A 16042-nucleotide genomic window follows, 5' to 3' on the forward strand; every position below is an offset into this window, starting at 1 on the left:
ATTTCCCTCCCACTGCTGAGCTTTGCTGGCAGAAGGAGAGATGAAAGGAAACCAATGTCTACATTTAGGAACTTCCAGCAGGTTTTTTGGGGTTTTTTTTTTCCACCAGGATGTTTCTCGTGGTGGTATCTCTGAATTGGTTTGGGCTGGATGTTCCTCAGAGCCTGGGATTTGATTTCCTGCAGAGGAAGATGGATTGAGTTAGTGGAGGGAAAAAAAACTGAAGCAAGGAAGAAAAGATATTATGGCTGTCCTCTTTTATGATGGATCCTTGTATTGCCTTTCCATAAACTTGTGCAATTTAGGAGATGTAGAAGCAGGGAAAATTGCTTATTTGTCCTCTGTTCTCCTCCTGTGAGAAAGCTTTTCTCTCAGAAGGAAGGAGAGTGGGGTTATTTGAACAAAACTGGGCATTTCATCTCACAGAGGAGCATGGAATATGCTCATCCTGTCAGGTTTGAGGGGGAGTTTGGGACTATTTAACACATGTTTAAGGTTTTGGGTAATCTTTTAAATAACAAAAAACAGGGAGTACCCTGCTGTGTATTTGGACTGACAACTGGGACTGGGCTAGCAAAGCTGGTGAAGTGAAGGGCTGCCCCCCATTTCTCCTACCTTCTTCCCCTCCCATAGGATTCCAGAATGGCCTGGGTTGGAAGGGATCTTAAAGCCCATCTCATTCCACCACAATTTCCACCATCCCAGGCTGCTCCAAGCCCTGTCCAGCCTGGCCTTGGACACTTCCAGGGATCCAGGGGCAGCCACAGCTGCTCTGGGCACCCTGTGCCAGGGTCTGCCCACCCTCCCAGGGAACAATTTCTTTGTAATATCCAATCTAAAACTCCCTTCTTTTAGTTTAAAGCTGTTCCCTCTTGTCCTGAACAGTTCCTGCTGAACTGTTCCATAAACACCTTGGATTTCCTTTCACGTCACGTTGGCTTTTAATGAATTTCAAAACACAGCCTTTTTTCTATCTCAAGCTAATTTCTTCAGCACCTCAGGTGTCCTGGCCTGCAGGAGGAACACTGGCCAGCATTCTGTCCCATTTTCCTTGCCTCGTGCAGATGCAGAATCCACTGCTGGCACCAAGTGGCTGCGAGTGGAAACTGCTCTGGAGGTGTTGGACTTGCTGGATTTTGGGGCTGCAGTTTGGGATGGGATAGGATCCCCTCTGGATAATGCCAGGTGAGCGACTGCTTTGGCCCTGCTTTTCCTTCTTGAAAATCCATGAAAGGGAAAAAGGCTGTCAGAGGACTTGTTTGCCTGTAATAAATCCCAGTGTGCTGTGCCCTGGATCCCCTCCTTGTAGGGTTTGGGGTTCTTGCCCCTCCCCAATGAATAAAAAAATAACCTGTACAATATCATCCTGTGCATGGAGGCAAATAATCCTGATTATCCTGGGAATGGGCACTATTTTTCCTGCTTTCTTCAAGTACCCAGAGGATTTTAACACTTAACACTGTTTGTAGGCTGTGTATTGAAAGAAAAATTCCTATAGGCTTTGCACCTTCCTTCATTTCCAAGTGGTGACTTGTGTTTGGCTGGAAGACGTTCCAGAGGGTAGAGGAGCATGGATGTACCTGTGCTCCTGGCCAGGGGGGTGGGAAAGGGGGTGTCAGGAGTAGCTGGGGGTTTTCTTTCATCAAGAATCAATGGGTTTGCACTCACAAATCCTTTGAAGCCAAGTTTCTTTATGGTTAAACAGAATCTCTGACATACCAGAAAAAAATAAGCAGAATTTCCCCCCCTGAAATTTCTCTTTAAATGACATGCCCTGCTTATCCCTTCTGTAATTAATTTAAATGCATCTGACAGTAGCTTGGAGGTAAGATTTGAACTTTCTTTAGCCCTCACTGTGATGATGTTGCTTTTTCTCAGTTCAGTGGTGGTTATATTGAAGTTTGGGAACTGGATGTGGACCAGCTCTCACTTCCCAGCCCCTTTCTGGGCTGACCTTTGCAATGAGCACAACTGTACATGACAGCAAATATCTGAGTGTTCTGGTTTAATGTTAGAGATGTTCATTTTAAAGTGAGATAAATAATAAGCAGCATAAATTCCATAGTTTCCAGGCTTTTTTTTTTTTTTTTATTTCTTGCAAATAGTTGTGTGGTGTATCAGTATAAAAATGAAGATGAAAAGTATTTTAATTTTTCCTATCTGTTTTTTTTTGGGATTTTTTTTTTTTTTTTCATCTGGTAGCACAAAACTGACCACAATCTGAAGGTTTAGTTCCAAAAACACCTGCAAGGAGCTGGTTCTTTATTCCCCCATCTGCAGGGAGCTGTGTTTGCATGTGCTACCCCATGGAGCTTCCCAATGCTTGATCCTTAATGCAGGGCAAGGGGAGAGGGGGCTGATAAGATTTTAGACACCAACTTGAGATTTTCTAAGCGTAGTCACCACTTAGGAGATTGATCTGAGATATTTGGACCCATTTCCTGGCCTTTAATTAAAGATGGTACCTAAAGCTTTGCTAAAACTTGGGGTACTTTAAGGCTGTTGGTAGAAAAGTGCTGGTTGATGTCTCTGGGGATGAAATTAGGAATATTACAGCAGAAAAAAGCATCAGGGCTGCTTCTGAAGCAGCACTGACGGCAAATTTTTGTGTCCCAGGGGCACTTTCTTGACATTCTTCAGGCATGGCAGAAATGACTACTTTTGCTTTTTAATGAGGAACATTCCCAAAAGATGAGTTTTCTCTCTCTTTTCCCCCAGCATAGGAGAATGGGAGAGGCCCACATTTTGCATCATGAGTGATCTCCAAAGCCTGTATCAGATGACAGTAAAAATTACCATTTTTCCCCCAAAAATGTGTGGGCCACTAAGGTGAAAGCACAGGGGGGCTGAAGAGCAGAATTTCTCCATTTGGGATCTGCCTCCTGCCAGAGTCACCCATACAAATCCCTCCAGCCTTGCTGCTTCACTTACCAGGAATCCCTTGGTTTCCCACTGGGAAAAGCAGCTAAAATCTGGTTGATATGGTAATAATTAAAAATTCATTAGCACTGAAGAGTGGCTGAGGCAGGAATGGTCAACTCAGCAGGCAGCAGAATGTCAATCACTGGTACCAAGTTGTTCCCCATGAGTTTAAAAATTAATTTTGTTGTTAAATGTCATCTTCTGACTTGTGATCAGCTGGAGTGATGGTCTTGTGTTTCCTGGTAAATTTGAAGGGATATATCCCAAATAAGGGATCCTGAGTGCTGAGGTCTGCAAAGCTGGGTGAAGTCTAATGTTGATGCTTGTAGATTCACAGAGGTGGAGGAAGAGGAAAGGATGAAATCCCCATTATTCAGTGGGCAAAGACCTGGTGCTCCCACCCAGCAGCTCCCCAAGCTGGGGAATGGCTCTTCCCTCCTTGCCTGCAGTGGAAGCCAGGAGACAAACTACTGCAGGAGAGATGGATTAGTGGAGAAAAACTTCCTCCGCCCAAGGGCTTTTTGGAAGTTCTGCAGGGGCTTCACACAGCGTTTGTAAGAGTCAGGGACTGTAAGGGTCTGAGGATGAGGAGAACTTGGAGAAGGTGAAGTCTGGAGACATCCCTGAACCTTCCCTTCCTGGGACACTCGTAGAGGCCTTGGAGCAGGGAAGAGTAAAATGAGAAGACCTTTGCAACACTTCATTGGTGTATTAACCACTGTCCCTGTTTAGAGCAACCATGGAACCACTCCTTAGCCCAGTCCTGTGGGATAAAATTGGGAGATACAAGGGCTTCTCCCAGGAGCTGTCCATGGAATCACACATGGGGAGAATGTGGAGAGACAATCCTGGGGAAAGCAGACACTGAAACACATCAGAACTTCTTCACCAGTGTTTCCTGCAATATTAACTTTTATGGTGCCTTTTTTATGTTTCATACCTCAGGTGGAGCTTTCTGCTGCTCCTCATTTTCATCTCCCTGTTTGCCTTTCCCTTGCAGTTCGAGCGGCACGACCCGGTGGATGGGCGGATCACGGAGCGGCAGTTCGGGAGCATGCTGCTGGCATACAGCGGGGTGCAGTCCAAGAAGCTCACTGTCATGCTCAAACAGCTCAAGAAGCACTTCCAGGATGGAGAGGTCAGTGGTGTTCTTGGAAAATTTGGGGAAATTTCTCAGTCCCAGGCTGGGCTGCGAGATGAATTAGGTCAGTCCCAGTTTTCTTCGGAAAAGCATCCACTCCGTGTTAAGCCGTGGTGGAGAGAGGGAAGAGCTGGGAATGCAGGGGTTGGTGCCCAGTGCAGGCTGTAGGTTCATGCCTTATGAAAAGAGATGCTGTAATTTTAAAAATTCAATTTGCTGAATGGCACCCTGGGTCTGGAGCCAGAACAAACACTGAAGCCGTGCTCCCAGTTCCTGGCTCGACCTTGGATTCATTAGCTGCTGTGACCAGGCAGGTTATTATTTAGTTATTAACTTCTGGGAAAAATTACTCACAATTTACAGAGGAGTGAGTTTGCAGACCCTACACTCATTAATTCAGTGAGAGACCTTGGAATAAGATATCCATACCACAAGATGTGCTTTATCAGGTAAGGCAAGTATGGGCTGAGAAATTAGAATTTTACATCTGCTCCTATAATGGATGTTCTTTTATTAAGCCAGAATGTTCTTTTATTAACTGGAATATAAACAAACAATTCATCAGAGTGAGAATGGATGGAAAATCTTTGGCTGGCTGTTTTAGAGCTGCTTTCTTCTGACATCAGAACCAGAGTTTATTTCTTAACTGGTTGAGGTGCCAAGTGTGTTATAAAACACAAGTTTTGACCAGGTTCTGCTCCTTTTTTTTGGTTCCTTAATGGGATTCCTACATTTACAGAAATCATTTGATTTCTCCAGGAAAAAGTGCTTAAATACAGTGTGTATCTAATAGAAAAGATCAGCTCTGGTTTTGAAGTTTGCAAATGGTTGATTCTTTCTCTGTAATTTTTGGGTTTATATATACATTTATTTATATGTATGTGTGTACAGATATTACTGAACAGTAGCTTGATGTGTGAGAAAAGAGGCAAAGGAATTTATTTTGGAAGGTTTCCTACAACAGATGTTTTCTTCCTTTTATGTGTAAGCCAAGAGCCTGACAGCTGTGCCAGAGGAGGAACTTCGTGTTCTTACCTTACTCCTCATCCCCCAATCAACCAGATTGTCTTTCTATTTACAGCCAGCCAGATTCAGAGCAAATCTTTATCTTTCTTTTTTCCAAGGACTTTCAAGGAGAGGAAGTGGGCAATAGGACAAAAAAAAATTACATTTGCAAGGAATAGAATTGGTGAAAAATTCACAATTCCTTACACTGGTGAGGATAAAATGCCCAGAAACTGTCCCAAACTCACCCAGCAAGTCCTTCCCCTGGAAGTACTGTTATTTTGAGAGAGCTTTCTTATGGAATCTGCCAAACCTTGTCTTCCTTGTCTGATGCAATTACCTTGAGTGCACAAGGCAACCCTGGCAGCCTCCAAAACAACAAAACTCTGAGTTTAATCTAATCTTTAGCTGTTTTCCAGCACTGTTATTCTGCATTCCTGCTTTTGGGAGTGATAAGTTTGCTTCTATTAACTGCCAGTCTGCTTTCATTATTTTTATTTTTCTTGAGGAAAAACCCAATCTTACCCTGCATATAGGTGTACTTTGCTTATTCAGCAGAGCTGCCACATTCTGTTTTGTCTAACGCGAGTGTCCTCCCCAAGTTGTACTTACACAGATGATTTTCTCCTAGTAAGAAGAGCCTGAGTCATCAGCAATACTCACAAGCAAGGTATTACTTGTTTTTTGCCCCCCTAACTGCTAGAAAACCAAGCAGTCTCTTTAGAAACCAGTGATTCACATCATCTACATGTGCTTTGGGGGCTGGCTGAGGTATTTTTCTGTGGAGATAGCAGAGGGTGGCAGCAAGGTGGAATTCCTGGCTGAACCTGGGTTCCCAAGTGAAATGCCCTAATTTTTGCAGGAGATATTGGAGCTGTTGTGTTACAAGCAGGTAAGTGCTTCTGGAGTCTCCCTGCTTATGTTTTGTGAGGATTACTTGGATGATGAAGGGATTCATCTGATTATGAATCAACAGCTGGAGCTACAAATGCCTTGAAAGAGGTGATAATTCATCTGTTGACTTGCCTGAGGCTGTCCCAGTCTCTGATTTTTATTTTATTTTGGTAGCTGGAGCAGAGTTAATGCTGATGGCATCCTCACCTATAGGGTTCCTCAAAAAAATATTAATTTTCGTAACACTGATGGTATTTTGCTCCAGACGTTCAGTGGTTTTGTCCACATGAAAGCTACAATTTGTAGGATACACGTGTGTCACTGAGTTTGTTTTTTCAGCTGGTGAAAGGACCACAAAGGGCAGGTTGGATGGGGCTGGGAGCAATCTGGGGTAGTGGAAGGTGTCCCTGCCCATGGCAGGGGTGGAATGAGACGGGCTTTGAGGTCCCTTCCCACCCAAACCATTCCAGCATTCCAAACAAGGGTCCATTTTGCAAAGACAGCAGTGCTCCTTGGGCATCTGCCATTTTGGGAATCCCAGGAAAATACGAGGTCTGTGGCTCTTTGCTTAGAGCACTACAAACCTCAGATGTCCCACACAGAGCAGGCAGATGCTGACAATTCATCTTCTGCTGAAGAAGACAGCACAGTGTCTTCTGCTGGCCTGGAAATGGCCACACACCTCATGGTTCTCCAGGCTTTTCCACACTCTCAGTGCCCTGCTCCCAGGCAGGGAGGCATCATGATAATTGCAAAGATATTTTCTATTGTAGAACCATTGTACAAAACAGAGGGATCTTTGCAGTGCTTCCTGCAGGAGTACCTGATTAATTGGATTATTTTTTTTTCCTAGGACAATATTTAATTTAATTCTGCTGTATATCCTAGTGTTCCTTTCAGGAAGAGGAGCAGGCAAACATTCAAGGAAAGCTCCCTGCAGAGTCACCAGGGATTTCTCTCTTCAGTCAGCTCTGTTGTCCACGTGTGCTCTCCCATTTTGCCATCTCATCCTTTTTGGCCCAGATCCATGAATCCAGGGCTGACAGAGCTGCTGTTGCATGTGTCAGTGCACACGTAGATTATCAGTGCAGTGCCACATACTCACTTACAGCAAAGATAGGAACAAGCTGCAAATGTCTGTATGGAAAGACCTTAAAAATTTTCTTTCAAAGGATTGGTGGCTTCTTCCCTGATTAGAAGTTGTTTGAGCGGAGTTACAGCAGATTGTGAAAATTTATATTTGACAGTACCTGCTGAACACATCCAGGTCACGGAACTGTGCTATTATGCAGTTAGGATTTTTAATATCTTGCTCTATCAATCTGTTGTGCCAGGCAGGATAGGAGGAGCCTGAACCTGAACTCCTGACAAGCTGATTTATGTCTCGCAGAGAGGGAGTCTGAGTGGTTATTACCGTGGTGATGATTCACCTCCTCCCTTGGCTCCGTGCCGTGGCTCTACTGGAGGAGTTGGAGGCTCCAGCTCTTGTCCCAGCACTGCTGTGGTTGTGCTGGAGCTGAACAGGGTGATAAAATCAGGTGTAGTGTAACCAGGTGGGGTTTCCAGAGCTGTGCCCATCGGCACCACTTCTCCTGGGGAGCTCAGGATGTTTTTCCCTGCCTGTCCCAGAGCATGGCTGTTGGCTCTCACCGAGCACATGCTCACCTGGCCCAGGTAAGTGGAGCAGACAGGGATCCTGCCTCCAGCAGCAAAGCAGACTGGGACACTTCTGTGCTTTAGTGTCACCTTCTGCCACACTGGGTAAGACATGGATGCCCCCAGGGATTCCTGAATCCCTTGGGAGGGACCTTACAGTGCACAGACTGTTTGATATTATCATTGCAAGTGTGCAGGCTTCAAAAAAAATTATCAGTTCACCTGTTTGCAGTGGTCTCCTGCATCCCAACTACAGGCTTGTGGTGTGTCTGCTCACCTGGGAGATGGTTTTCAGTCCCTTCCCATTGTGGGACTGGGAGGGAGGCAGGAGGGGAACAGAAGTACAGGTCACAACCCACATCCTCAAGTGCCAAGGTTGAGTTTTTGGAGTGTGCAGATGAATTCCCTTCTGGCTACAGCTTCAGGCCAATGAGTCACTGTGTCATTTCCAGGCAGTGTCTGTGATCTCCTTTTCCCATCACCACATGAGTGTCTTTTCTCTGTCCTAGGGGCTGACATTTGAGGAGGTTGAGAACTTTTTCACTTTTCTGAAGAACATAAACGACGTGGACACGGCTTTGAGCTTCTACCACATGGCTGGAGCTTCTCTTGATAAAGGTATTAAAACCTGAGGGATGTTCAGGTGCTGAAAGCCTGAGGGAGCACTGCTCATTCCGTGTCTTCAGAGTTAGGAAGGTATCAGACAAGCCCAGGCTGACAGGTTAAAAATGTACCCAAATTGCAATTTCTCCCTGTAATGAGGTGCTTAGCTCGCTACATCCATGGATAAAGAGGGATTCCAGGTTTTATACTTCCACAGTTTTAGATACAGGGATAAAAAAAGGGTGACATGTGTAGCCTGAATGGATGAGGAAGCAGTGATTTCATGGTGGTACCTGCAGAAGGACCATTCTGCTGTGTGACCTAAGGAGTGTGCCACAGGCTCCAGATCCCAGGGACACCGGTGTTTCTTCTTCATCCCCATCTTCTGTATTGACCTTTTTTGTCTCCTTATACAAAGGACTTCAAAAATGAGTGTAAAAAAATTCGTGCAGAGTTATCTTCTGTGGGTCTCTGATCCACATGGCAGAGGCACAGCAGCAGTGGGGTTGGAACTGCATAACCCTTATTTTGTTTCAGCTTGGCTCAAAAATCATAGACTTTGCCTAGAAATAAGGGCTGGATGCTGCATTTTTGCCTGGAAATCCAAGCAGTGGCAAACATCTTCAGAGCTCCCCTCAGTGAGTGCTGGAGGGAAAGAGGGGGGAGCAATGGAACACCACTGAGCCCCAGACTGAGCATTAAAGTCTGTCCAAGACTCCGTTTCAGATAACCCACAGTCCAGAGGAGTGGGCTGAATAAAGCTCAGAGCTGGTGTTTCCTGGGGACCTTGGTAATAATGTGGTTTATTGATCAGACCAATCCATATCCTCCTCCTTCTCGTCATGTTTCCTTTTCTGAGCTGGTCTGTTCTTAATCTGACACACTGATGTAAAAAATATATATATATTTTTTTCAAAAAACCCCAAAATATATTTCAAACCAAAAGTCCCACTCTGCTGCCAGGATCTCTCACAAGTGTGTGCTTTTGTCTTTAGGTTTTTTTTTAAGAGGGGATTTTATTTTTTTAAACAGACTGAGAATATAAAAAAAAGATGGCAAACTCATTAAAAGATTTTTAGGCTAAGTGGAAACTCTTGTCTGCTGCAAAGTTAAAGCTGATTTATTTAGGCAGCTGCAGAATTAAACATTTTGGAAGTCAGCTATTCAAACTGCTGCTGTTGTGGGGAAATATTAAGGCATTAATAGGTTTTGGGGCAGTGGAATTACAGAGGGAAACAAATGTGTCACATCTCTGCTTGTGTGTGTCAGCAGCCCTTCTCATCTTAAATTTTTCTGGGGGAAATCATCTGTACTCTTTGGTTTAGATCATCATTACCTTAAGACTTAAGAGAACCTGACAGGATTTTCTTTCATTTAAAAGTAAAATACCAAGTCTGGGTGTGCTGCTGCTGCTGCTCTGAGCCCTTCCTGCAGCATCCCAGAGGAGGTAGTAGCCCAGCAAATCAAATTTACTCAGTGCCCACAGGAAATTAGCATTTATCATGTTGTGGAATACACATTTTTGCAGAATTTAGGTCTGTGTGCAGTTGGTAAATCAGTGTGATTGCAGTTTAATTACGTGCCATTAATGAGCTGCTGCAGCCACTGAGCTAGGAGTGTTTGCCTCAGCTGGGGCAAGGGAACCTTCCTTGGGCAGGAATCAGATTTAAGTAAAATAAACCATAAATAGGGTGTGCCCTCCCAAAAGTGAAGCTTTCACAAGGTTGCTGGGTACAAACTAACAAATGTAAAAATTCCACTGGGATGGGGACTGGAAGAGGTTAGTATATGTAATAATTTGCTGCTAACAAAGCAGCAAACATTATTACGATTTTAGAAGGGTTGTTTAAAATTTCAGAGGGGAAAAAAATGGCTGGTACCAAACAGCCAGAGCTTGACAGCCTGTTTTCTGTGCTGAATTTAAGTCACTTCTTCTTCTAAAAAGGATCATAAACCTGTATTTTAATGACCCATTTAAAAACATCCAGATTATTTATTAGTCCATCTTTCATTTTCCCAGCAACATAGCTGGAACAATAGCTGTCATTCTCCTAAATCACTAGCATTCCTTAGAAGACTTTCCCAGCCCGGGCTCACAGCTGGAAGCAGGACAGGAGCTGAATTTGGTGCTTATTCCCCTTTTAGGAGGGTGTGAATTGCACTTTTTCTGGCACTGTGTGCAGCCAGGTTTTCCAAGCAGCCCTTCTGCTGGCAGAGAGCCACGGGATAACTCCTTTGGGGTTTAGGGCAAGGCATGGCTGGGCCAAAGCACGGGGAGGCAGCTGAGCCCACTGCTGATCTGTGGCTTGGAGCTGGGCTGGAGCCCCAGAGAGGTTAATGGAAAATCATTTTTTTTTGAATGATGCTTCTTGAAACAGCTGCAGAGTCGACAGGGAGTTAGGAAGGAGGCAGAGGTGAGCTGGAATGCAGTCATGGAATTGCTGCTTGCTTTCCTTTGCCTTGGAGATGGATGGAAGAAGTTGCCCCCCCTGGAAGCACAGCTCAGATTGCTTCTCTGGAATAATGGCAGTGCTGGTAGTTGGGAGCGGAGGACTTGGGTCTCTGGAGACCCTCATATCCAACAGGATCTCCTGCAGCCACTCACCCTGGGCCACCTGCAGTCAGGTTTGGGATGTCTCCAAGGAATCTCCTTTCTTTCCATATTTCTGGCTGTAGATACTGCACAAACAGGGGGTTGGCTCTGCCTTTGGTCTGGGAGCTCTGCTTTTTTTTCTCTGATCTCTGTGACTTTCTGTTATGCTCCCTTTGATGTCAAAACGGCTTCTGCTCAGCTGCAGGGCTGCAGCCTCATGGTTTGAGGAGACAAAGGAAAATGTGCTGTAACTACAGGATTGCATAAGGCTTATCCAGCTCTTTCCTGGATGGGTGTTCCGGCACGTACTCATGCAAATGATTTGTAAAAAGTTCAATGGATTTTGGTAGCTATACTGCCAGTGATAGCATCCAACATTTCCAACTGGGATCCTTGACATGAAATGTGTGCATCAACGTGAGACTGATTCCTGGGAGACTAAAACACACGTGTCCTGCCTTTCCATCCTGGAATGGCCCAGGGCAGGGAGCTGTGCTCCCATCACCCCGAGTGCCATTTGGAAAACAAAGGCAGCAGCCCAGCTGTCCATTCTTTTGGCCACATGTGTGATTAATCTCAAGTTGGAAGGAAAAAGTGAAGTTTGCCATCTGGCGAGGCTCTCGCCTGGAGCGAAGCCCCGTTTGCAGACGCTCGGTGCGGCATTGCTCACGGTGCAGTTCTGGGAATCAGAGTGGAAAAAAAGGATAACTGTGTCAGACACTAAACTTGCATAAAATAACTCAGATGGCTCATTAAAAGAATCAGTGGGGCATACCAATGCATGAAATTTTAGAAGCTTTTCAAGACAGAAATGTAGAACTCATTTCTGATGGTATGAAATCCAGGAGAATTTTTATTCCAGTGTCCCAAACCTTGGCAGGCTTTGTTTTAAGAGATGTTCCCCCAGACAGCACCTATTTCATTTTGTGAAGTGGTAAAGAAACTCCAGCAGGTTTAAATTTTATTTGCCTCGCTGAGCTACCTCGTGGTCTGGATCATGTGTGTGGAAGAGGAAAGTAGAGATGCTTTCCCTCTTCCTTTTGATTCCTTAAAAACCAGCACAGCCCTAACCAAACACAGCACAGTCATGTGAAGTCATTTTGGCATCAAGCAAGAACGATGGGATGGAGCTGACACTTGTGCAGTTGGATTAATGAGAGAGGAAGCAGGAACTGGTGGCCATGAGTACAAGTTCCAGCTGGGAAAAGTGTGGCAGTATAAAATTAACAGGAGGGGAGAGATCAGGAGACTCCTTGCAGAGATGGAAGGAGCAGGTGAAATCTCAGCAGAAAAACCTGACTTTAATAATTGAAGGAACTGGGACAAGGGGCAGTGGTTACAAACTGAAAGGGGAGATTTTGATTTGGTGTTAGGGAGAAATTGTTCCCTGTGAGGGTGGGCAGGCCCTGGCACAGGGTGCCCAGAAAAGCTGTGGCTGCCCCTGGATCCCTGCAAGTGTCCAAGGCCAGGTTGGATGAGGCTTGGAGCAGCCTGGGACAGTGGAAGGTGTCCCTGCCCATGGCAAGGGGTTGGAATGATGTGATCCTTAATGCCCCTTCCAACCCAAACCATTCTGGAATTCTGTGATGTAGGAAATCATTCTAACTTTTTTTTAACATGTAAGGCTACAGCCATAGGGTACCTAAGGCACCAGGAGGGGAGGGATGGCATCAAGGTGAAGCACCTGGAGAGAAGTTTTACATTTGCAACAAATGAAATGAAATTTGGTGTTGCTGTCTGAGGAAGTACAGAGTAATAACTGCTGACTGGAGCTGCATCACTCATGGAGAAAAGGAATTTCACTCAAAAAGAATAATTATGTGGGAAAAGCAGGGTCCTACTTGAGATTTTATGTATTTTACATTATGTACATTGTGTCATTTCAATTTTCTCCTGCATTATTTAGTAAAAGGAGAGGTTTTATGGGGAAAAGGACCTGAAGGTGGCTGTGAATTCCTCTCAGAAAACCCCAGATTTCACTCAGGGGAGCAGAAATGGGGTGGAAGGTATCATTAGTGTAAACATCCATGAAAAAAAAAATCCTATTAGAAATATTTTATGCAGTTTGTAATTAATCCAGTTACAGTATACATTGGATGATTAATTTTTCCTTTCTGACACACTTAACTCTCCAAAATTACTGAAGGACTGGGCGTGCAGAAACCCATAAAGATGCTGTGGAGGAAAGCAGAAGCTGTTTTTGGTTTCAGTCTGGTTTTGTGGTGCACCACTTCCCTCTCTGCCCTTCCTCTAAAGCTAAACATTGATCCCAGTTGCTGTGAGTGGCGTTTCCTTAGGTCAGGCTTTCTAGGGAAGCAATTTAACTTTAAATACACTCACACCAGCCTAGCCAGGGGGCTTTGTTTTTTCCATTTGTGCAGCAAAATCAACTGCCTAACCCTTCCAGATTGATAGCTCCATGGATTGCCCTTTTCTAAAGGTGGGAATAAAACTCCTGCTTGCTTCTCTGCTGTCAGTCTGGGGAGAAAAGGGAAATACTTCCTTACAACTCTTTAATTTTTTGCAAGGTTAATCTGTTCTTCTCCTCGTGGGAGGGGGGGTGGGTTCGTTCTGCAATTACTGGGTTGCAACAGGAAAAGCAGTTTTTGGAATTCCCAGCCTGCTGGGATTGTTGTTTGATAGAATATCGTCCTTGGAATGCAGTCAGAAGGAGCTGCCTCGTCGATCAAGCTTATTCCCAGCCTCTCTGAAGACACAAATGCTGTTTTCTGCAGAGGAGCAGGAGTCTTCTGCTGTGGCTGGCACATCCTGCCCCCTGTGTGACCCTGTGCCCTCCCTGTGTTGCAGTGACCATGCAGCAGGTGGCCAGGACAGTGGCCAAGGTGGAGCTCTCGGACCACGTGTGCGACGTGGTGTTCGCGCTCTTCGACTGCGACGGTGAGCGACCACCCCGACCTCAGCCAGGCCAGGAGAGTCAATCCAGGGCAAGAAATCCAGGGCAGGAAATCCAGGGCAGGAAAAGGGCTTTTCTTGCCATGCTCTTTGTCTATGGATCTGTGGTGATCCCCCTGCCTTTGTGGGAAGGGTATCCAATGGTAGCCACCCTGTGAGATGTGGGTCTTGGAGCACGGACGGGAGGGTTTGATGTGCACACTTTGCTCCTTTTTTACCCCCACACAACTGCAGTTTGTTTAACAAAATGAACTGCTGTGCTGCAGTGTTGGAAAGGAGCCGGTCTGGGGCTTTATCTCCAAAGTCCTAGACAAATGTCAGCTTAATTTTTAATGAATTAATAGCAGCTCAGTGCCCTGCTGGGAAGCTGGTGCCTTTGCAGAGGGTGTGAGTGCCCTGGGGTGATTGTTGTCACACTGAAGCACTCCTGGCTTGATTTAACGGGAATTACTGGAGTCTTTGCCAGGTGACAGCAATTCCAACTTGGAAAGAAGGAAATTCTGCATTTGCCCAAAACAGCCAAGCCAAAATCAGACTCCTGGCTGGCACGTTGCTTCTCCAGCACAGTCACCAGCATCTGGCAGCTCTGAGTGGCAGCACTGGTGCATAAGTATGAACATTAAAAAGTGTGTTTAATTATTTTATTCTTTGTTGTCCCTCTTGGTTTCAGCCCCACCCACTCCTTTGCACCTTTCTAAGGTCCCACCTCCTGTTTTATTTTCCTCTGTGCTTCAGTACCACTGTTCTGATACAAACGTCACACCAGATGATCAGCTGGAGATTCAAGTGAGCTGAAGTGTATCCAAATATTCACTGTTTGCCTTCTCTCAGAGGAGAATCTCCTAAATATTTTGATAGCAAATCCTCAGGGGGAAAGACTGTGGTTGCCCGAGGAGTCCCCCAAGGAAGAAACTAAGTAGAAAAGACAGCACAGACCTCTTTTCATTATTATTATTATTATTATTATTATTATTATTATTATTATTATTATTATTATTATTATTATTATTTTGTTGTTTTCATTCCATCAGTGTTTACAGACATTAAAAACCTGCAGCACTGGAGGGAATTTTGCTCACCCCTTGATAGTTTGCTGGAATTATGCCACTCAGTGGCTGCATTCTCCATAACCTCATTCATCAGATCAACAAATCTTCCCTTCTACTTCATTAGAAAAAATTCTGCACCCATAATTTCCTAAACCACTTAAAGTGTTGTTTCCTGGAAGGACACGGACATTTGGTTTGCATTTTGCTTTTCTGCCTCCTGCAAGCATCCATAGGGTTGGGATTTACAATCTGTGGCTTGGGAACCCTTGCTGAGCAGGATATTTTAGGAGGTGGGAGCCAAACGTGGTCTCAGTTTCTGCAGGAAAGGACACTCATGGCTGCTGCCCTTTAAAGTTATCATTTCAAGGAGGTTGGTGGTGGGTCTCTGATTATTTCTCCTCCTTTTTGCAGGGAATGGTGAGCTGAGCAACAAGGAGTTTGTTGCCATCATGAAGCAGCGCCTGATGCGAGGCCTGGAGAAGCCCAAGGACATGGGCTTCACACGGCTCATGAGGGCCATGTGGAAGTGTGCCCAGGAGACAGCGTGGGACTTCACAGCTCCCAAGCAGCAGTAGAGGGGTTGGGAAGGAGCACCCCCATCCCCTGGCACAGCCCATGGGCACAGCAGGGTGGCAGCAGGCTCTGGAGAGCCCAGGCTGTCTGTAACAGGAGGGTTTTGTCAATCCAAGTTAGAAATCCACGCCTGTTGTATTTGCTTGCTGCTGGCTCTCCTTAATATTCCTCTCTCTCAGGAATAAGGGAAGGACTTTTACTGCCACCACCTCTGCAGTGTGATGTGCCCTGCTCCAGAGCTGGACCCCAAATCACCTTTATTTAATGCTATGAAAAAATGGCATGGGGGTTATTTTGATTCTCAGACTGCTCCTCGGAAAAGCCGGGCAATTCCTGCATTTCCTGGATCCCAGAACCAAGATTTCAGCCAGTCAAAAGCTCCATGCTGCACCTGCTGCAGGAGGGCAGCTAAAAGTACTGGAGCAACTGGCTCTCCTGCAATTCCTGCCTTGCACCAGCATCCTGCTGCAGGAGCTCCCTAATTGACTTCCCACATGGAGAGCCCTCTCCGTGGGGAATTGTACCGGGAAGGGGCTGACAGGCGTTGTGTGCTGGGTGCTGTCCTCTGTAAAATATCATGTAAAGATGTTGCTCACAGCAGCCTGGCTCTGTCTCTCCATTGCTCCAGATCCTCCCCCAAGGCTGGGGCTGAGGCACTGAAGATGGGGTGTTTTGGAAGTGGGGGGGCAGGGA

At 45.5% G+C, this 16042-nt stretch overlaps 1 protein-coding gene across 4 annotated transcripts in view; it reads left to right on the forward strand.

The window, feature by feature from the left end:
- The window catches only part of MICU1 (mitochondrial calcium uptake 1), an 84386-nt gene extending 68437 nt beyond the window's left edge, over nt 1-15949 (forward strand). For all 4 annotated transcript variants that reach the window (XM_088059336.1, XM_088059335.1, XM_088059334.1 and 1 more), the window contains 4 exons: nt 3923-4060; nt 8128-8236; nt 13623-13712; nt 15188-15949. In XM_088059336.1, coding sequence (XP_087915462.1) covers nt 3923-4060; nt 8128-8236; nt 13623-13712; nt 15188-15351 — 501 coding nt within the window. In that variant the 3' untranslated portion in view covers nt 15352-15949. The remainder of the gene's footprint in view (nt 1-3922; nt 4061-8127; nt 8237-13622; nt 13713-15187) is intronic.
- The last annotated feature ends 93 nt before the right edge of the window (nt 15950-16042 follow it).

Source organism: Pseudopodoces humilis, chromosome 9 (genome assembly GCF_049639895.1).
Source record: "Pseudopodoces humilis isolate 2021_Gansu_Grassland_sample_001 chromosome 9, ASM4963989v1, whole genome shotgun sequence".
In the NCBI taxonomy this organism is placed as follows: domain Eukaryota; kingdom Metazoa; phylum Chordata; class Aves; order Passeriformes; family Paridae; genus Pseudopodoces; species Pseudopodoces humilis.